General features: G+C 37.4%; 2 protein-coding genes across 6 annotated transcripts in view; one reads left to right on the forward strand and one right to left on the reverse strand.

Moving 5' to 3' along the window:
• The window catches only part of LOC121381171 (succinate--hydroxymethylglutarate CoA-transferase-like), a 59253-nt gene extending 51802 nt beyond the window's left edge, over positions 1-7451 (forward strand). For all 4 annotated transcript variants that reach the window (XM_041510344.1, XM_041510343.1, XM_041510347.1 and 1 more), the window contains one exon: positions 7092-7451. In XM_041510344.1, the coding sequence (XP_041366278.1) occupies positions 7092-7240 (149 nt within the window). In that variant the 3' untranslated portion in view covers positions 7241-7451. The remainder of the gene's footprint in view (positions 1-7091) is intronic.
• An 8778-nt stretch (positions 7452-16229) lies between these two features.
• The window catches only part of LOC121380926 (integrin alpha-4-like), an 81731-nt gene continuing 74286 nt past the window's right edge, over positions 16230-23674 (reverse strand). The window contains exons 20-21 of one of the 2 annotated variants that reach the window (XM_041509964.1): positions 17254-17373; positions 16230-16557 (exon numbers count right to left, since the gene is read on the reverse strand). In XM_041509964.1, the coding sequence (XP_041365898.1) occupies positions 16303-16557; positions 17254-17373 (375 nt within the window). In that variant the 3' untranslated portion in view covers positions 16230-16302. The remainder of the gene's footprint in view (positions 16558-17253; positions 17374-23674) is intronic. The other variant, XM_041509965.1, reaches the window with a different exon arrangement.

Consider the following 23674-nt stretch of genomic DNA (forward strand, 5'->3'; position numbering starts at 1 on the left):
TCGTTACCTACTAACCATATTTCTCTTTTGTTTAATATTGTCATCTCTATGTATATATGTATATGTGTGTGTCTGTCTACACTAGGTAAATAAATTATATTTGAAAGTAGCTGCATGTTAGAATCGCTGAAAAGATAAATATTCCAAACCAGTCTGGCATCTATCTTACCATGGAAACCCCTAATATCTGCCTGCTTTGTTTTACTCTCTCTCGCTCTCTCTCTCTCTCTCTCTCTCTCTCTCTCTCTCTCTCTCTCTCTCTCTCTCTCTCTCTCTCTCTCTCTCTCTCTCTCTCTCTCTCTCTCGTTTAATCGTAAACAACTGGAAGCAAATTGCTAGTGCGTCACCAACTACACTCGAAATGGTGACCAATCACTATCCGCATAGTAACGGTACAGTTGAGAAACCTCTCTATAATATTTTTAAATACCTGCAGATAATATATATATATATATATATATATATATATATATATATATATATATATAAACTGACGATCAAAAGAAAGTATACCAATTATTTTTTCAAAGTATTAAAAACAACACAAAACACAAGTTGATGCAAATGTTATATTTTGAAAGTATAATAATTTGGCGATAAATAAACATGAGTATACTCAATAAAACCCATAAAATGATAATATCACAGTTCACAACACAACTATAGGGGTGAAATGTGCGATTTCATAAAGGACCACTCATAACAAAGGTGAATAAATTTGACCACAAAGAACATGTTTCAATAGCGTGTATGTCCACCATGTGCAAGTATGCAAGCATGGACCCGACGTCCGACAGATTTCCGTCGATGACAATAAGGTCTGTCTGCTGTTGGCCACAGATACCTCCCAAAACCATCACAGATCCACCACCAAACGGTTCAGTCTCCTGAACACAGCACGGAGCTGTTCTCTCTCCTGCACGTCGGTATATCCGAGTCCTGCCATCAGTTCTGAATAACTGGAACCTGCTCTCATCAGAAAAGAGTACACGTTGCCAGTTCCGATGTTGCCAACGTTGAAACTGACGTGCCCAACGTAAACGTCGAAGTCGATGTTGCCTCGTCATGTCATCCCTCTGAATGGTTGATAAGCCCTGATACCATGCTGTCGTAGACGACATACAGTGTGACGACTGATGACATGTCCATTTTTCGGGGAACATGTCTCGACCCCTCACCGTAAACTTCGCTCGCCTCCTTGTAGACCCCCTCCCCATGCTAAAATCTGTGTACGGAGCTCCGTATCCCCCCCCCCACCAAAAACCCCCAAACAAACAAACAAAAAACCAACAACAAACAAATTAAACAACAAAATAACCCTCGCTCCCCCCCCCCTCATCCCCCCCAAAATAAATAAAATAAAAATAAATAATAATAATAATTGTTTGCTGAATCCCCTGCTAAAGCAAATTTAGTTTTCTGGGTTTTTCCTGATAATTGTCCGACGGAGCGTATCACCCCTGTAAACGTTACTCACCTGTCTAGAACCCCTTTCTGCACACACGCCTGCAATGGTCCTTGTGTACGATAGCTCCATGTAAAAAACTAAACAAAAAACCACAAAAAAAACTATAAAAAAACTAATAATAAAAACAATAAAAAATAAAACTAATAATAAAAACAATAAAAAATAAAAAATAAACCAAATAAATAAAACAAATAATAATAATAAACAAAAATTGTGAGTTTATGTTCCAACTATTATTTTATTTCAGCGTATCTGCCGGTTTGTTTGTTTGTTTTTTGGGGGTGTTTTTTTGTTGTTATTTTTATGTGGAGGGGTGTCAAGAAATAATATATTTTAAATTATTTTAAAGTCTCTACGGTGGCCATACACTGTATATACAATACGGCTGTCGTATATATAGCCTCATCAATACTTGGTTTTGTCGTACGTTTCAGACTCCTAATAAAAGAGTTCCAATTTTTTAAAATGAAGCTGCTGACAGGTTGTCATGGGATTCCCTCAATCATGGTTCAATTAAAATGTTTTGGGTGATACAATGGCAAGGTGTGGTATTCCAAATTAATGCAATTGTCATTTATAATCCATATTTAGAGAAATAAAGCCCACTAAATCTGTGATTGAGCGCCTTTAAATGCAGCAAAAACATTTTAATTCGTCCGAAAGATAAGTTTTTTATGAAATATAAGAAAACAAATCAGTAAGAGACGCAAATTACAAAGAAAAGCAAAACTTAGCAATTTACCCAATAATTGGACACAGTTTAGAACCCAGTGTAATTTGGTTATCACAGAAATTAGGAAAGCAAAATCTGACTACTATAAAAAAATTTAGATGCAAATATTAATGAAGGCAATGTTAACGATAAGCAATGGTTGAAATTAGTATCTTCTTATATAAAGCAACGGGGTTCTGCCAGTTGAGTGGTACCAAGTCTACTAATTAATAATGTATCCATAAATGAGTAAATGCTTTTAAAAATTTCTTTGTAGAGCAGGCGACGCTAAATGAATGCTAAAAGATTCAAGACTTAGAAATTGAAACAAATAATTTGCCTATCGAAGACATTTTAAATTCCCTTGACACTTCAAAATAAAATGGCCCTGATCTTAGTAAAAAACTGCTTAAAATATTTTCTAAAGAACTTTGCCGGCCTTTAACTCTTCTTTTCAATTTATCATTATCAACCTTGTATTTCGCAACCCTTTGGAAAAAAGCTAGTGTTACACCAATCCATAAAAAGGGTAGTATTCGTGATATAAACAATTATAGACCAATATCACTATTAAGTATCATATTGAAGGTATTGAAAAATGTGTCTTTAAACACGTGTTTAATTTTTTTACTGCTAATAATGTAATTACAGTCCGGCTTTATCCCTGGTGTTTCTACAGTAAACCAACTAATTGATTTTTACAACTATATATGTCAAGCTATAGATCAAGGTAAAGAAAAAAAAAGAAAGAAAGAAATGTTTTATTTAATGATGCACTCAACACATTTTATTTACGGTTATATGGCGTCAGACATATGCTTAAGGACCACATAGATATTGAGAGAGGAAACCTGCTGTCGCCACTTCATGGGCTACTCTTTTCGATTAGCAGCAAGGGATCTTTTATATGCACCATCCCACAGACAGTGGTGCACTGGCTGGAACGAGAAATAGCCCAATGGGCCCACCGATGGGGATTGATCCTAGACCGACCGCGCATCGAGCGAGCACTGTACCACTGGGCTACGTCCCACCCCCTTCAAGAAGAGCGAGCAGTATTTTGTGATATTTGACAGGGTTTGGCAAGAAGAGCGAGCAGTATTTTGTGATATTTGACAGGGTTTGGCAAGAAGAGCGAGCAGTATTTTGTGATATTTGACAGGGTTTGGCAAGAAGAGCGAGCAGTATTTTGTGATATTTGACAGGGTTTGGCAAAAAGGTCTAGTTTACAAATTAATGTCCGTAGGTATCACAAATAATTTATTGGACTGGGTTAAACACTACTTAACAGACCGCAAGCAACGTGTAGTTTTAAAAGGTTACTCTTCATTGGATAAACATGTCCCCGCGGGCATACTCCAAGGCTCTGTCTTAGAACCTCTTTTATTTTTAATATATATTAATGATATTGTCAAAGGGATAAATTCTAATATATAAATTATTTGCCTATGATACTTCACTGTACATTACTGTATAAAATCCTGAAGAATGTAGTAAGATTATGAATTCAGCCTTAGAACATATAAATGACTGGGCAAAACGTTGGCTCGTCAAATTCAGTCCCCTATAAAACAAAGCTATGACATTTACTAGAAAAAATATGCCATTTATAAAACCTAAATTGTACCTAGATAACGTTACTGTGAAAGAAACTGACCATCACAAACATTTAGGATTAACATTTCAAAACAGTGGCAAATGGTATCTTCATATCCAGAACATTATAGAAAAAACAAGCAAAATTACAAATTTTTGCTCTCTCTAGAAAGTTGGTAGAAAAAATATATTGTTCATTATTTATTCTTCCAGTCTTTGATTATGCTGACATAATTTGGGATAACTGTACCCTTTATCTATCAGAGCAGTTAGAAAATATCCAGCTTGATGCTTTATGCACTATCTGTGGGATCGTGGGACATCTCACCAATCGCTATACAAAGAAACGGGACTTAATTATACCACTAGCTGAGAGGAGGAGGAGACACAATGTATGTATGATGTACAGGATATTTAACGGTCTCTCTCCTAGATATTTGTCCATCCAACTACCTGGAACTGTTGGTCAAATATACAGATATTCCCTGCACAATACCGAACACTTTCAATCATATCGATGTCGTTCAAAATTATATTCTGAATCTTTCTTCCCATCTAGCATTAATTTATGGAACAATTTATCATTGAATATTAAAAATTCCACATCAAATTAAAAGCAAAAGATTTGGCAGTCCCTGCACATTTTTATGAGGGCAAAAGAAAGCTACAAATACTGCACTACAGACTTCAATTAGGAATAAGTGATCTAAACGGACATAAATTTACAAGCTTCATTGGAGATAATCCACATTGTACCTGTGGTCATCATGTTGAAGACTCGGAACATTTCCTGTTATTTTGCCCTCAATACAGTAGAGAGCGCCAGACCTACTTATCCAGGATAAAAAAGTTCAATTTAAATATCAACACATTAATATATGGCGATCCCAACTTAACACTACAAGAAACTAGTCTCATCTGCAAAACAATTCACAATTTCGTTCCTAAAAGCAAACGTTTTGACTGATAAAACTGTTCACCTTCTCCTTTATTCTTGTCTCCCTGTTCTAATCTATAGACAAATATTTATACTTTGACAGGTTAAATATACAATAGTTTAATATTTTTGAACACTAAATGCATATATTGTACTTTCTTTGTTCTTATCTTATCTCTTAGCTTAAAGGGACACGCCCTAGTTGTTAACCATTACCCCGTTGTTTTTCGCTATTAAACCCATTTTTTCACAAATAAAATTGCACTTTACTTACTGTTTATTATTTACAATATACATTTCCATTCACCTGAAGTGTTTTTTGGTAATCCTGGTAATCCTGGTGTTTGTAATACCACAAAATGCATTTTTCGTATTTCATAAAATGCCACGGGCCTGTTTTCTCGTACACGGTTCGTGCAATCAACATCCAATTTGTTGTCGTTTGCTTGTTCATTTGTGAGATTTTTCTTCACAGTTCGTGAACATGTTCAATAACAATAAAGTTCAGACAAGTAAGTATCTCAATACAAAACGTTACAAACCCTTAAAACCAATAATTTTGCTAAGTCTTACCATATCTGGAGAGGGGATACAACCAGGACAGAACAGTTGGAACATGTGCAGGAGAGGTGAAAGGAACGCACCCCAAGTCTGTGCTCACTCTGAAATTTGTCGTGACATAGGCATTGTTGTGCTTCGAGCGACATCTACCGGTGACATCAGAATACTAACTTTCAAAATTATTTCAAGCAATTGGGACATGGGGATTCCCATGGTATTTATCGATATAAAACCTGCTTTTTCACTCCATTTGATAAAAACATGATCTAAGTGTGTTACAGGTTTGTAGATTAACCAAATTATAATTTATTTTCGCTGGATGGAACTAGGGCGTGCGGCTTTAATCCTCTTCGTGTGCGGTTACACATAAGGCCGATACCAAAGAACGCCAATGTTGGCTGTCCATTGCAAGCTTCGTCAACTGGCCCCAACTCCACCCAAGAGCCTTCATCTCTCACTTCACCAATCTTCTCCAGGTCTCCTTAGGTCTCCCCCTCATTCTCTTGCCACCAGGGTTCCAGCACATGGCCACTCATGGGATGGATGTCAGTGGCATTCTGCAGACATGTCCAAGCCATTTCCATCTGCGACATTTAACCTCGAGAGAGGTGGGCTGCATGCCTGTCCTTTCATGGAGTTCCTTGTTGGTGATTTTGTTTGGCCAGTAGATGTGCAGAATTCTACTGAGGCACTTGTTCTGGAAACCTTCCAGCATCTGACAGATGCCTTTGGTGACCTTCCATGATTCTGCTGCATACAGCAGCACACTCGGGACGTTGCTCTTGAACAGGCGAATCTGGGTTCTGTTGCTGATCTTGTTGGTCTTCCAGATGCCTTGCTGATCCTTGCCTTGACCTCTGATATAGAGTTTCCATCTGTTGTCACCTTGGCGCCAAGGTAGGTGAACTCCGTCACCTCTTCAATGTCTCTTCCTCCAATCGTGATGGGGTCTGTTTGGTTGTTTTGTAGTGCCTTGGTCTTGTTGGTGTTAATCTTTAATCCAATTGATCCGGCATTTCTGGCAAGTTCCTCACCTTTTCTTTGGATGTCTCTGTAGCAATGTGACAGAAGAGCTATGTCATCAGCAAAGTCTAGATCTTCAAGTATCTCCGTGAAGGTCCATTTGATACCGCTGTTCTCTCCTTGTATTGTTTCTTTCATGACCCAGTCGATACCAAGGCAGAAGAGGAAGGGAGATACTTTCTTTGTTGCCAGTTAATATTTCAGTTGTATAGTGTAGGGAAAGGTCTTTATATAGGCTATGCCTATTGACCAATCCCATCTGTTAATATAAACAGAAATAAATATTGTTTAAATCAAAACACTGAGGCTCTTGTTGAAAGGTAAAGAAGTACATGGCTTGAATCACAAAAAGGACTATGGGCTATGGCAGAAAATAATAGTTTTTAGTCCATAAAGTAGCTTATCGATGATAGCAATTTTTAAGACATTAAATTTTGAATCGTGCGCCATTTTAAATGTAGACTTCATTAAATAACACAATAAAAAAGTTTTGTGCAAATTTTGAATTTTCTGTGTTGCATACTACTTTCACCATTCAACTTCCATTTGTTTATTATTTATTTTTCTTTGGTTCCTACAGCCCCGCTAATTACGAATATATGCATAAAAAAATAAGGCAGTATATTTTTTAATTATCATTATTTCACAAATTTATTTATACAATAATATAAAAATATTTTACGCAAATTCAAAGGTATGAGACCCTTATGGCTGTGCTCATGCGCTGAATAATGTGATTATTTTTGTTGTTGCAGAGTTGATTATCTTTTTCAATACCTCTATTTTTTTTGCAGGTCCGGCTGTTAAGTTCACCGGCAGTCCGACTGTGTTCCCCACCCCACCCCCGACCCTCGGCCAGCACACAGATTGCGTCCTGCACGACTTGTTGGGATATTCTCACGCCCAGGTGGACGAGCTTAGGCAGAGGGGCATTGTTCAGTGAATTATAGTCGTAATCATGTTGTTGAGATTCTTTCCAGTGGTCGTATTATTATACCGAGACAGAATATTCAGGTGGCTGGGCCATGATTACAACTATTGTGTTCTACTTTGAGTGTATGAGGTAATACATCCCGTTAAACTGTTTAATCATAGGTGCACTTTGATGCATTATTAGACATTTATATTGATTTTTTAAAATCATTTTAAACCTGTTGTTTCTCGGTTTCTACACGTAGTAGCAGTTCAATTTTGATAGTAATGGGTATATTGGGTATGAAGCAAAAAACATTTTTGGTCTTCATTTATTGAAGAGCCCAGTGGTAAAGCACACACCTGATATGCATGTCGGTCTAGGATCGATCCCCGCCAGTGGGCCTATTGGGCTATTTCTCGTTCCAGCCAGTGCACCAAAGTTAAAGTTTGTTTTGTTTAATGACACCACTGAAACACATTGATTTTATTAATCATAGCCTTTTGGATGTCAAACATATGGTAATTTTGGCATATAGTCTTAAGAGAGAAAACCTGCTACATTTTTCCATTAGTAGCAAGGGATTTTTTTTATCCAAACAGGATAGCACATACCACGGCCTTTGATATACCAGTTGTGGTGCACTGGCTGGAATGAAAAATTGCCCAATAGGCCCACTGACGGGGATCGAGTGCTTAGTCACTGTGCTACGTCCCGCCCCAGCCATGTGTTTGACATCCAATAGCCGATGATTAATGTGCTCTAGTGGTGTCGTTAAACAAAAACAAACAAATCATTTACTGAAAAAAAAAACTTGTTTAGTTTTATTTCTGTATTTCTTCATTTTTATCATTTGGGTCTTATCTTTATTAAGTGGAATACTAAGAATTTGATTGTTTTGTTTAACAACACCACTTGAGCACATTGATTTATTAATCATCGGCTAGTGGATGTCAAACATTTGATAATTTTGATATATATAGTCTTAGAGAGGAAACTTGCTACATTTTTTCATTAGTAGCAAGGGATATTTTATATGCAACATCCCACAGACAGGATAGCACATACCATAGCCTTTGGTATACCAGTCGTGGTGCTTTGACTGGAACAAAAAATAACCCAGACGGAAAACACGGATTGGGATTGATCTTGGACCAACCGCGCATGAAAGCGGGCGCTTTATCACTAGGCAATGTCCTGTCCCTGGAATACTAAAAGAGTTCTATTAACTGGGGAAGAGTCATATCCATTACTAGTGAATGAAAAACTGGAGTGAGAAATGTTAGTACATTGAGTGAATGGATTGTGTAGTTTGATGTTTTCTATTTCACTACTCATATTGAAGACATTATGGGAGAACAGTCTAGCATTACTTGTATTATTTCCAATAATTATCTTTTATAGAGCATTCTTGTAATAAATAGTTGGATGCCATCAACTAAAATTATGTCAAAACATTAATGTTTTTGTAACACTTCTTGATGTTTCGGATGGAATTGTAACTCGTAGCATTTGAAAAAGTGCTTACTAGAATTCTACGCCTTACTACTAGACCATGCATTCATATACATACTGATGGAATGAAACGAAAATAATTGATTATCACATCAGAATATGTATATATGTTACAGGAAATATGTATTATCAGGAAATATGTATAATTCCTGAAAATTTCAGAAAATATGTGTAATGTCTGATTCACTCGGGAAATATGTGTAATTCCTGAAAATTCCAGGAATTATACATATTTCCTGAAATGCAATGGTGAAAATTATACATATTACCAGAAATCGTTCTGATGAGAAAACCAATAGTATTTAAAGAGTAGTCTGGCATGAAATGACAACAGCAATATGTTTCTAAATTAAAATACATTTTTATTGAAACATCATTTTAAAACGGAGAGATAGCACATATTTATATTTCAACATAGCACATATCGGAATGTCTAGTGTCTTGTTCAGTGTTCAGTTTCAGGAAGGAGAGATAGCACATATTTATATTTCAACATAGCACATATCGGAATGTCTAGTGTCTTGTTTAGTGTTCATTTTCAGGAAGGAGAGAATTGCACTTAGGAGAGTTTATTTGTACACGGCAGTGTCGAGTGACACCTAGGGTAGCACTGCATCTTGGCCTTGAAACACCGGCAACGATTAGTTTGTAAACGCTTGAAACCTGCACAGTTGCACATGGTAAAACCCTGCCCACCAAAGTTCATCAAGTTGAACAGCTTGGCGGAGAGAAATGGTTTTCTCTGTGTTGAAGTCATCTGCAGAATACAACTTGGTAGCACACACACACACACACAATCAGTTTGGTTGCGTAAATACTTGCCACTGAGAGTGCCACCTTTCATAGCAATACTGTACACGTCATTGTCACTACATTCAGTCGCAACGCCGATGATATTCCGTGGGTCAGTTCTACCTCTGTCAACATGGGGGATGGGTATAGTCACATTGTTGCCGACTTGTACGGTTGCAAAGATATGCTTACTTCTTTTCACCATGCGTTCAGCTTGCATAGTTTGGGCTTCATTAGCTCTCTTGAACTGTATTTGAATCGCCTCTTGGCAAGAGGAGACAAGTTCTTACACAGTAACTTCATTGGATGTAGTTGGAGAGTTGAGAGGACTTGCTGGGTCAGGTATAGAGGAGTCAGTTGCAGTGGTCACAAGATCAGCATCTTCATCAGGAATTGGCAATGTAATGGCTGCAAGTAGATCATCCTCTGACTGCAATCGATGGAGAATTTCAGGAGGGAGGCTAGATGATGACAGGCCAGTGTGAGCACCAGAACCCAACAGTGCCGCAATGTGGGCACGTTTAACCACATCATACGTCTCGTCAATTGACACAAAGTACAGAGGAGCTTCATCTGCATGCTCATGTCGTCTTTCATTGTCACTGCACTGAAGAACTTCATACTTCTTAAGAAGATAGTATTGGTGCAAAGTCTTCTTGGAGACACTGGCGGCTTCCAGCAGTTCACTGATAATTTTGCCATACTCTTTTTTAGGGATCAGAACTCTCTTGTTGTCTTCATAAGTCTTGAAAAGGCTTTTTTGAAACGTATCCTGGTGCTCCATAAATGTAAGTGTATAATTAAAACTGAGGGACATTTATCCCAGTCAAACTCAAGTGTTTTGATTTTTGATTACTAATCTCTTTTGCACAACATTTATGCGGAAGCCATCTCAGGTTTTGTCACAGCTAATCTAACAAGCCTTCTCACACAAGATGAAAAAGTATTCTCTTTTGTTTTTATAACAAATTATTACTATACATCAAAGACCTTCATAAAGAAATAAAAAAAAACAGAGGCACATTTATACCAGTCAAACTCGTGTTTTGATTCCTAATCTCTTTCGCACAACATTAATGAGGAAGCCATCTCAGGATTTGTCACAGCTAATCCTTCGGTAGGTTTGAAGTAATTAACAAGCTGTCTCCCACAAGATGAAGAAGTATTCTCTCTAGTTTTTTTTAACAAATTGCTACTTTACATCAAATACTGCTCTTTGATTACTATTGGTTTACTCTTGATGGCCCAAGAGAATGCTTTCAGGAAATATGTATAATTTTCACCATCAGATTTCAGGAAATATGTATAATTCCTGGATTTTTCAGGAATTACACATATTTCTTGAGTGAATCCGACATTACACATATTTTCTGAAATTTTCAGGAATTATACATATTTCCTGATAATACATATTTTCTGTAACATATATACTAAATATTTATGATACTTGGGTTTGTGGCTGTAACAAATAATTTGATTAATTATTACTGTTCATTGAAAGGAATTACTTGACTGGATGTTGACTGGCACACACACACACACACACAGAGATATATACTACTCAAAAGAATTTAAGGGTCAGACGATATTTTCGACATTATTTTCTGAATGTCAATTATATTAGCTAGACCATAATGTCACGCATGGTATTGTTCCATTTTGACGAAAGTGGGTCTTAGCAACCCATAAATGAATTAAAATCCACTGTCATTGACACTGTCGACTAGTTCTAATGGCGAAAACATGCTTACATTTGCATGTAAATTAGGGCGAAAGCGAAAGGTCTGCTAAGTGCCCATAACTTGCTTTTTCACAAAGTACTTCATTTGCACGCTTTGCATGTGTATTCCATGTTCCCAATGCTGAATTTCCGTATAATTGGAGCTTGCGTTCGTGTACGGTGCACACTCCAAATTCGACAATGGTACGACGTCAACTGACTATCGAAGATCGAGGAAGGGCTATTGCTTGGCTTCAGGATGGCAATACGCAAAGAAATGTTGCTCTGAGACTTGGTGTCAGTCAGAGTGTCGTTGGCCGACTGTGGCAACGGTACCAAGCAACGAATTCTGTTTGAAATCGTCCACGTTCGGGAAGACCCCGAAGCACTACAAATAGAGAGGACCGCTACATCACCAATATGGCTCTACGTCAACGCACAACCACTGCACGCCGATTACGTGACAATCTGCGGACTGCGACTGGAACTCGAGTGTCTGATCAAACCATATGCAATCGTCTAAGAGCCAATAATCTACGCTGCCATCGCCAGGCTGTTCGACCACCACTCCTACCACGTCACAGAACGGCCAGACGTCACTGGTGCACGCTTCATCTGCGGTGGCAACGTGTTCACTGATGAGTCCAGGTTTAGTCTCCAGTTCAACGACGGTCGGGTTCGTGTCTACAGACGTCCTGGGGAGCGCTTCGCTGACGTTAACCTTAGACAACGTCACCGGTTCGGTGGTGGCAGCGTCATGGTGTGGGGCGGCATCTCTATCCACCACAGGAACCCCCTCTATGTGGTGGATGGCAATCTGAATGGAATCCGCTATCTGAATGAGATTATCCGGCCGTTGGTTCTCCCAGGCCTTCAGCAGATTGGCGGCAGGGCAGTTCTGCAGGATGACAATGCCAGACCCAAGCGCGTCAGGGTGGTAACGGACTTTCTCAGACAACAAGGAATCGCCAGGATGGATTGGCCAGCATATTCGCCTGACTTGGCCCCAATAGAGCACGCCTGGGATGAATTAGGCAGGAGTGTTCGGGATAACCATGCCCCTCCGGCCAACCTTCATGATCTGGGTCAACTTCTTATGGCAGAGTGGCAGGCCATTCCCCAAGAGTTCTTCAGACATCTGATCAACAGCATGAGGCAACGATGTGTCGAGTGTATTCGCGCCAGGGGTGGATTTACACACTATTAAACGAATGTTCTAATGTGTAAAATCCATGTTTGACAACCTTCAACTTTGACAGCATGTCATGTGACTTTCTTGTATACAGTGACGTTTATTTGTGTTTTTTTGTAAATATGGAACAATAAATTAAATTTTTGGTGTAGTTTATATCATCAATCTAATACACTCTGAAACTTATTTGGTTATAAATTTTTGACCCTTAAATTCTTTTGAGTAGTATATATATATATACACACATACATGTATATGCTTGTTCAGTGTAGTATCAAAAAGAGAAAAATGAATGAATGAATGTTTAACGACACCCCAGCACATTGGCTATTGGGTGTCACAAAAGGTAAGTATATGAAAATATTATTTATATAATAATGTAAAACAGTGGGGGGTGGGGGGGGGGGAAGAGAAGAGATAAAAGCCAGTTTGTCCAGTTGAAGAATACTTTATTATATATATATATATAAAAAAAACTGTTGTTTCAATTAGTCATAATTTAAAAATAGAAAACTAATACACAATGTAGAAGACTAATATATACAAGTATTGATCACAACAATTACAGAGAAAACGTATTCACAACAAAATGATAATGAACAATATTTAACACCGCGAAACATTCAGAATAAATTAATATGTTATTTTGTTCCCATGTTGTGCAGCACACCTTTTCAAACAACATTTTGGTCGTATGTAAATGTAGTTTTGTTCTAATGGCTGTTAAAAGACTGTTTACTTTAAGATCTATTTGAATATCCGTTATCATTGTTCATGACATTTGAAAAACTGTGACCTTAACCTTTCATGCATGTATATTTGCATCATGTTCTATCTCTCTTGAAAATATACTAGTCACAAGAAGGATTATGGGCCACACACACACACTGTGTCTGAGATAAAGTTAGTTTGTTTTTGTTTAACAACACCACTGGAGCATATTGATTAATTAATTATTGGCTGTTGGATGTCAAAAATTTGGTAATTCTGAATGTAGTCATTAGAGAAAACCCACTGTATTTTTCCCTAATGCAGCAAGGGATCTTTTATAAGCACTTTCCCAGTCAGGAAAACACATACTACGGCCTTTGTTCAGTTGGTTGGAACGAGAAAACCCAATCAGTTGAAAAGATCCACCGAGGTGGTTCGATCCTGCGACTGCATCCGAGTGTGGTAGCCCATTCATTGTGCCAGTGGTATGGAAACACTCTTGCAGTTAATGGATGATGGAATGGCTCGCTTGACATTAAACTACTGATAATTACTCTGCTCAATTAATGTGCTCTAAAGGTGGTGGGTTTTTAAAAAACTATCTTCCTTATTCTTTTTTTCCTCAATTATTATTCTATTTCACCATTAAAGTCTTAAGTATGGAGTTTTGGGTAGACTAGTATTGATCTTATGTTAAAATTAATTCATTCAAATTGGACGTGTACGTCTGACACACAATTTATGTACGTCCTCACAATATTTACCATGTATCAATGAGACCCAGTTAGGCCTACTTTATTAAATTTTGAATATGCAGTGATGCTTTTCCCTGATGTTCAGACTGTGTGTAGAAATAGGAATTAATTATGTGAGTACTAACAATTGACAGAATTTTAACAATATGTTGATGACACTGACTTTTCACTAATTCCACAATTTCTGTCAAGACAAATATATTTTTAAGGGGTATAATATAAAACTCTAACTAATGATTAAATGAAGCCATTATGAACTTTTCCGGAATTTTTTTATAACTTTTTTACTATTTAGTACTTTAGTCGTCCAATGTGTATGTCCGTCACAATGGAATTGCCCACAAGTCAGGTTGATCAAAGAAAAGCACCTTGTTGTAAATTAATGCTTTTGTTTACACTGGGGGTGGGATGTAGCTCAGTAGTACAACACTCGCTTGCTGCGCGGTCGGTCTGGGATCGATCCACGTAGTTGGGGCCCATGGGCTATTTCTCGTTCCAGCCAGTGCACCATGACTGGTATATCAAAGGAAGTTGTATGTGGTATCCTGTCTGTGGGATGGTGCATATAAAAGATCCTTAGCTGCTAATCGAAAAAGAGTAGCTCATGAAGTGGCGACAGCAGATTTCCTCTCAATATCTGTGTGGTCCTTAACCATAAACCGTAAATAAAATGTGTTGAGTGCATCATTAAACAAAACATTTCCTTTCCTTTCGTTGTTTACACTGTGCATACAGTAGTTGGTCGGAACTGACGTCACTTTGCCACTAGCTAGAGTACCGGACGCAACAAAAAGAAAAGAAAATGGCTGCCCCCAGTTAATGGGAATAATCACGTTTTTTTTTTTATTACGCGTTTTTCATTTGTTCAAACCGGCCTCGGTGGCGTCGTGGTTAGGCCATCGGTCTACAGGCTGGTAGGTACTGAGTTTGGATCCCAGTCGAGGTATGGGATTTTTAATCCAGATACCGACTCCAAACCCTGAGTGAGTGCTCCGCAAGGCTCAATGGGTAGGTGTAAACCACTTGCACCGACCAGTGATCCATAACTGGTTCAACAAAGGCCATGGTTTGTGCTATCCTGCCTGTGGGAAGTGCAAATAAAAGATCCTTTGCTGCCTGTCGTAAAAGAGTAGCCTATGTGGCAACAGCGTGTTTCCTCTAAAAAAAACAGTGTCAGAATGACCATATGTTTGACGTCCAATAGCCGATGATAAGATAAAAAATCAGTGTTCTCTAGTGGTGTCGTTAAATAAAACAAACTTTACTTTTTCATTTGTTAAAATGTCAGTATGTGTTGGTGGTCCGGGCACACATCTTTCGAACACATAAGGCTCATGTTTGAGTTTAAAGTATGTAACCTACTTTTCATTACCTTATCACCACCCCTGATTTTGTTTGCTTAATTTTTGAAAAAAAAAAGAAGGTAAAATGCCATACTGGCTCTTAACTTGTTGTGACTGTTGTGTTCGCGTTCTCAAGTAGTCAAGTTTGTTGAATCATCCAAAGTTTATAATAAATGGATATTATTTTCACTCATCATTTGGCACCAGTTTTCTGAGGGTATTGAGTATTTTAATATTTAATTTGAAATGGAAACTTACCAAATTATTTTAACACAGCGATAAGAAAATTAACCTTATTTCATGTTTTGTAATGTTAAGTTAAAAAAAAAAATTTCATGATTTTATAAAATGACACGAAATTATTTGATGCCAGAATTTCAAACCTACATTACTGTGATTGTATCCTATTATTATCCCATCGCGACAAACTGCCGAGGCGATGTAGCGGATGTGACATTGACATCACCGCTCTGACCACTTTATTTCACATCCAATTTTCATGAAATTTCATATATAGGAATAGGATCGTGATATCTTGAACGAGTGTGCGTTTCGCATCTCTGCATCAAAGGTCAAGGTCACCATTACATTTTTATTTTTTTTATTTTTTTTTACGACGTCACTGTTCTACCGACTTCATTTCACATCCGATTTTCATGAAACTCGACATACGGGAATAGGATGATGTAATCGCAAGGTGATTTGTAGCTTTTCCGATGCCTTGTTAAATATTATGTGTGGGATGTTGAAATAATAATAATAAAAAAATGAATGAATAATTAAATGAATGTGTATATGAACTAATGAATGGGCAATGGCAGCTCAGAGCACGAATAACAAAACTGGCTTCAGCAAATGAATGAATGAATGAATGAATGAATGACACATATCAATATTAATACATGTGTTTTGTGGTTAGACGTTTAAACCACAGTGTACAGAACAGTGATGAAACATTACAATGTGTTAAATGACTGACAGAAAACAGAAATTTAGATGGAGCACTGGATTTATTCAGCCTCCTTTGTAGTTTTCTATAACGCTGCACATCTTTGAAGTTTGTGTTATGACCTCATGTTGATTGGTTCCAGGTAAGTGTCATTGCTAAATGCAGGGTGGGGCCCAGGAGAGGACCACTGGTGATTGTGATGATTGAAGTTGATATCTTGATGGTTGGAATTTAGAAATGTTATGGTTGGCAGTACCATGACGTCATTGGCCTCATCACTGTTTATTATAGTTACACCGTTCCTCTCAGACTCGGCTTCTAACATCAACTTCTGTAACTCATCACGTTTTTTCCGCTTGAAGAAGTCGAACTACAAATACAAATACTCAAGTTAAAGGTACTTGTTTGTTGTATAAGACTATACACTATATGATATTTCTGTCTGAAACTAAATTTCTTAGAATATCCCCCCCCCTCCACCCCAAAATAGTTTGGTGAAATGTTTTAAGTATATAATCACCTGCAAATTTATCCAGCTTTTTACAACCTTTTTTTCCTTCAAATCTTATGCTCATGTTCATAACCGCTTGAAGCGTTGTCCAAAGGCGTAGCGCCCATTACACGCATGTGTAATGCAAAAGACAAATTTAATCGGGGAATAGGTTGAGGCTGTCTGTAATTGTTCTATAAAATATCCTCTTCCCTGTCTCAGTAATTAAGTTTCCCCAATAAAGCGGCGTGCGTAATGCTAAATGTTTTCTAGCTACGCCCCTGTTGTCACGTATCCCAGTGATTCAACAGGAAGGATACATTTCTAAAGGTCGTTTTAAAATCACTAGTCGTATGATTAGATATTGGCATGCACCAAATGGTCACATCAAGACATTTTCTTTGATAGAAATTAGGACAAACAAGAAATTATGTTTAGAGGACCATAAACATTTATATATAAATAGAATGGTAAATTATTGGTTTACCTAAATGACAAAGCTTGTAAGTAGTAAACATTTGACCCAGTGATAAACTATTTGGTATACTGCTATCTGACGTAGGCTAATCTGACTACCTTCCAAAGAACTGCACCGATCAGATACAGGATAAGCAATCCACTGACTACACTAATAGCAAGAACCCAGATCTTGAACGTCTTCCTAGCCGTGCGCTCAGGATTGACGAATGTCACAACCTAAAGGAGGGAAACAAATGGAGTCAAAACAGTCAAGGTGTTTGAGAAATGAAATTTCTTAAATTTACTGCGCAAAAAACCACCCTCGATCATGTTCGCAAAGTTGTAGTCGGGCAGAATAAGGGTTATATCTTGAACTAGGGTGCATACGATGTTTTATGATGGTTTTATATCATTTAGGGTCTTCTGATTCAGAAACTGCATGAAGACACTTTGTCATCATTGAACAATTTTTTTGACGGTCATTTTAAAAGCTAAAAAATTACAGTTTTTTCTGTTTGGCCCATTGCATTATGCTATAATGTTTTATTTGTACAAGATTATTATAAGACCCATACCTATTTGGATACCTTTTACAAACACTAAAAAATAATACAAAACAACAACACAATAGCAACATTTCAGGGGCGTTTGCTGACGGCCATCTTGGTTTTCAAAATGGCCACCATTTAAACATTTGTTTTTACAATATTACTGCACCCAGGCAACTAAAACAATTTTTTAAAGTTGTATACAGGTAGGTGGGAATGCTTTCACTACACAAGCAAGACTATTTGTAATCTGTATTGGTCAATATGAAAATGGTAACATTTTGGGTGGAGGATTTTCACAGAAGAAAGTTAAAAATAACCGATTTAAAAATAAAAATCCCAATTTAACCTAATTTACACCTTGCAAGGAACATATTTTGGCATAATTTCTGAAATTAAATATTGATTTTATTTTAACTAATGTCTATAATGTACTTTAAGAGTATTTCCGTGCATTTATGCCAGACTAATATTCTATACTTATATTAAAGGGATTGGACTATCCTCAGTTTGTAGCCGTTTCAACGTTTTCAACAAATAAAATATGAATGCATTATTAAAATTAAAATTTGTTTTCTTGCTTAGAATATGATTATCTCTGGAAATTGTAATGTTTGTATGGCAATATTGATCTTTGTCTAAAATAATTTTGAAGGTAAATATTTATAATATTTTTCAACAGCCAAACGAAATTTTAAAACATTGCTACCAAAGGTCATTCTGAATGTATTTATTAGTATAATGCTTTATATGTAAAACATTTTAAGGTAAGATAGTGTTTTAAAAGACCTGAAAAAGCAGTTTGTGTGTTTATTTTGTTGGTGGGACAGGCTGATGTTTGCCCAAATTAAATAAAAATGCACGAATCTGGATACCAACGTTTATTTATATTAGCATTACTACCAAACAGATTACAAGTAATATTGTGGTTAAAATGATGGAAATACATGGTGAACACATTTCAGGCTAGCTCATTCTGCCCGAATATCTCTATTGTTTTTGCCCGAATTTTAGTGATTTTCTCCAGCACAAGGTGGGCAGTTGCGCTCTGCCCCCTGCCCCCTGACACATGCGCTTATGGGAACAAACAGAAATCTTGCTAGGTCTGAAAACACAGGTCAGTCCCTTTAATAAACTTTAGAACCTGCACCCAAAATGTTACCTATTTTGATATGTCATATATTAAAAACATTGTAATGTATAACCGGCTATACTTTTAAAAGAGTTGTATATATTGGTTATCTGGTCTAAAACCAACCTGGAGACAGAAAAGTACTTTTAAAAGTAAAATTACATTTTTTAAACATTTAATAAGTAACTTACCGGTAAATTAATAAAATCACATGTACCAGATATCAGGTGAAATTATTTACATACATAAATGCAGGCATATAAGCTGGTAGCTGTCGAATTTCATTTGCTATGGAACGTTTGCATTGCATGGTTACGTTATGCATCTTAAATATGGTACAGATTAAATAACTTTGTTAACACTAGGGACGTTTTTCTCTAAATAATCTGAGAAATATATTTTTAAATATTTGTGGTTCCTTGCTTGAAATATCGTTCTGTGCACATCCCGGAGCTCATTCAGAGGTACATACACTTTCATTTAACGAAGCTGTACGTTTTTAGCATATGGCTGTATACCCTCGCGACTTTCGTAACCTCTTTTGGAAACTGTGCAGAAATATTGTTCTCGTCTTTTATATGCTAATGGAAGATTCGTAATCATCATGTTACGTACACCCTGTCAATCTTTATACTGGTTATGTGGATTACTGAAACAAATATTCTTGGAAAATAGTTTCGTTTAAATGGTGAAGTCTCTTTAAAATAATCACCTAATTTGAATTAGCTGCCTACTACTTTGATATATAATTTACAGTGAAATGTGATATTCATGTATCATGACATTACTGTTTTTCGTCAGTCATTTTCATCATGCATGGTTTGAGGCTTGTTGCATGTCCTATAGTCCGGGCAATCTGGTATATTACCAAAAAGAAATTGCAATAGTTTCCAACCATGGTTTTTCTGATTCCTTATACATCTGGGAGCATCAGTTTCAAAATAGACCAAAATAGACTTAGTGGAACATATTTTTATGACATCATCAAGATGGCCACCACGCAAAAATCTATTATTTTAGAAATAAAAAAATAAACAATTCTAATGTCCTCATTGGAATAAATTTAACACCAATTCAGGGTATTTGAGGTATGGTAAGTTCATTAAAAATAAAAATTTGAAGATTGGAGTATTCCTCATTTGCATAAATCCATATTTAGTGTATTTTGACCACAATGGTCTGGGTTCATGCAGCTCGTCCACTAGGGACAGCATCCTGGAACTTCATCTATCATATTTTTTCCCCCATGATCGACATGGACCCAAATGACCTGTCTTGCATTTACTCTACCTTGAAGTTTATATCTTCGCATGCACAACGGCACCAGTCATACCCAGTGGTCACGTTTGATCAGCCGCTATGGTGGAAGGCACATACCATGGTAGAGAGCATGCCAGAATTACAGCCAGCTGTCATTCGTCTGGGAGGCTTCCATACTCAAATGAGTTTCCTGGGATCTATTGGTCACTTGATGGAAGGATCTGGCCTACAGGAGCTGCTGGAAGTGGTGTATGCTGGCAACACTGTCGGACACATGCTCGCAGGCAAAGCAGTCAGTCGTGCTGTTAGAGGTCATTTGCTTGTCGATGCGGCCCTGAATACAATGGTGACTTCAAGTGCTCTGAACATTGACCTGTCCGCGCTTTCAGTACCATCGCAACCAGATGCAAGCGTCCACTCTGATGATGACAGTACTGTTGAGAAACCACCCACACCAGATGTTTCAAATCCCACTGATGCTGCTGTTGACGATACCCTTCTTTCCACCTTGACAAACCTGTTGGAGGGAATACTGTCAGAATCAATTTCTTCTTCTGATGTGGAGGAAAATGACGCCATGCACGCTCTTCGCGAAAACGTGGAGAAAGAGAAAAAGAGGTTGGGAGAGTGCCGAATGGCAAGACTTTGGCTCCAATATATGGACATGGTAGACCTGCTCCGAAGATTTATCAATGCGGAGAGGCTTGGACATTGGGCGCTTCATCTTCAGTGTCTGTATGACATGCTGCCATACCTCGCGGCATCTGGCCACAGTCTCTATGTGAAAAACGTTCATGTGTATCTACAAAAAATGCTGAAACTTGAGACAGATCTACCCGAGATACACAAACACTTCATGAATGGACTTCATGTGGTGCGCCGGTCTGACAGGCTTTGGGCGGGCATTTCAACCGATCTTGCAATAGAGCAGTGTCTTATGCGCGCTTTGAAGACACGTGGAGGCCTGATGAGAGGACGAGGAATAACAGAGACTCAATGCCTCATCTAGTTCTCTCCACTCCTGCCTGTGCAGAGATCAACAGTGCAATGCAAGATGCCACTGGGACGACATTCACCACCAGTGAACAGCACAAGGAGACCAACAGTGCCAGAATGGCCAAAGATTCCAGTGATATCCAAGACCTGTTACAATACCTGACACAGAGAAATCCCTTCAGCACAGAGATTCCAATGTCGTTGAAAAACATTGCAACTGGTGTAACAGCACATGCCTCTGTGAATTGTGACACTGCTAAACATGTGGGACAGAAAATAATGCAGTCAATGACCAATCAAAAGGTAGTTGAGCACACATTTAGAAAGAAGGATCAAGCTGTTACAAATGGGAACAATAGGTTCAGTGAAGATCAGAGACGAAGTTGTCAGTGTGGATCCTCTGCCCCTCTTCCAACGTTTGTTAGCTGCTGGCGATAGATGTGGTGAATTACCAGATACCTTCACATATGAGATGTGCTCCTATCCACCTGCTTTGTTTGAATCTCCAGACGTGATGAGGTCTGCTAATAAAGTGAGTCTAGCTGATAGTCTGTGGTCTGCAACAATTGCAGAATCCCCAAACCTCCTGACCAAGTCCAGTATGTCCTCGATGGAGGTGTTCTCCTTCACAGAATACCGTGGACAAAGGGTGCCCTCTGGGATGAGATTATGAGGATGTACACGGAGTATGTTACTCACAGAGTGAAGGGTGATGCAGACCTTTTGGTAGTGGAGGTGGCTGTGGATTGTGCTGAACACATAGACACGGTTGTCCTCTAAATAATCTGAGAAATATTTAAAAAATACTTAAGGTTCCTTGCTTGAAATATCGTTCTGTGCACATCCCTGAGGTGATTCAGAGGTCCTATCATTTAAGGAAGCTCTATAAAGGTTTTTAGGGTATGGCTGTATACCTTGCGACTTTCGTAACCTCTGTTGGAATCTGTGCAGAAATACTGTTATCATCTTTTATATGCTGATAGAAGATTCGTAATCATCAATCATGTTACATACACTCTGTCAATCTTCATATTGATTAGGTGGATTACTGGAACCAATTTTCTTTGAAAAAAAGTTTGTTTAAATGGTGAAGTCTCTTTACAATGACAACCTACTTTGAATCGGCTGCCTCCTACTTTGATACATAATTTACAGTGAAATGTGATATTCATGTATGATGATATTACTGTTTTTCATCAGTCATTTTCATCATGTATGGTTTGAGGCTTGTTGCATGTCCTATGCCATATATTTGCAGACAATCGTCCATGAACCACTTGAAGCACACTATATTTACAAGTAAAAGAGACATTCCCCTAATCAAACGTTCTACTGATCTTGCATTGACTGAGCACATCAAACAAGTTAAAACCATGATGTGGAAAGCTGACGATGTAAATATATATGACTGTGGGTGGGACATTATAAACGGCATACCCAGTCACTGTACTGGTGTGTGCTCCACCAAAGCTTATAGAAGTAATGGTATGTGACTGCTTGCTAAAATGCCTGCTCATGAATAACTGTTCATGTCAAGGGTTATCTTGCACCATTTTCTGACAATGTATTGCACCGGACATTTGTAAATAAATCCTAAATATTATGCATGATGAAAATTACACTACTGATGAACATCGTACATGCATATCAGACTTTACAGTACAAATTATGTTTCAAAGAAGGAAGCTGCTAATTAAAATTTGGTGATTATTTTAAAAATACTTCGCATTCAAAATAAAACCTTTTCCCATAACATCTGATAAAAATATGTGTTAATCTACTAATATATAAAAGTAGTATAAACATTTAAAAGGGTGTGATGTGACAATTACGAATCTTCCATTAGCGTATTAAATATGGTATCTCTTCACAAAACTGTTTACAAAAGAACTTAAATAGTCATGAGTGTATTCAAGCATGAATCACTGTAAAGTGTTTTGTCTGTAGAGTATGGTTTCAACACCATCTGTAGTAAGACTGCCAGTTTCTTTTAGCAAGCACTAGTACACGCGCTACAGCTTACATAAACAAAGGAAAATCTGAATGAGCACAAAGATGTGCATAGAATGATATTTAAAGCAAGGAACCACATACGTATTTTACAAAAATATTGATCGGATTTAGATTAAGACTTCCCTTTCTAAGCACTATCGTAAATATGTTATTTCATCTGTACCATGTTTAATGTGCAAAACGTGACAGCATAAACTTTATATTAGCCAATCAAATTTGACAGCTACCAGTCCATTTTAACATGCCTGCATTTACATATGTAACACAATTTACCTTATATATCATACATGTGATGCAGATGATTTTATAGTTACTTGTCAAATTTTTATAAGAGATATTTTTGGGGGTAACATTTCTTTTAAAAGATGCTGTTTCAAGTGGTTCTTAGACATATAATCAATAAATACAATTGTTATATTACAATAGTTTTAATAATGTATAACATACAGATTACAAATATCCTTGTATATATAGTGATCATGGAATCATGTCCAACTACCTTTATACCACTTTAAAACAAAGTTTAGGTTTGCCTGGGTGTGGTAGTATTGAAGAAACTAAATTTGCAATGGTGGCCATTTTGAAAACC

The sequence above is a fragment of the Gigantopelta aegis genome, chromosome 9 (assembly GCF_016097555.1).
Source record: "Gigantopelta aegis isolate Gae_Host chromosome 9, Gae_host_genome, whole genome shotgun sequence".
Classification (NCBI taxonomy): Eukaryota; Metazoa; Mollusca; class Gastropoda; order Neomphalida; family Peltospiridae; genus Gigantopelta; species Gigantopelta aegis.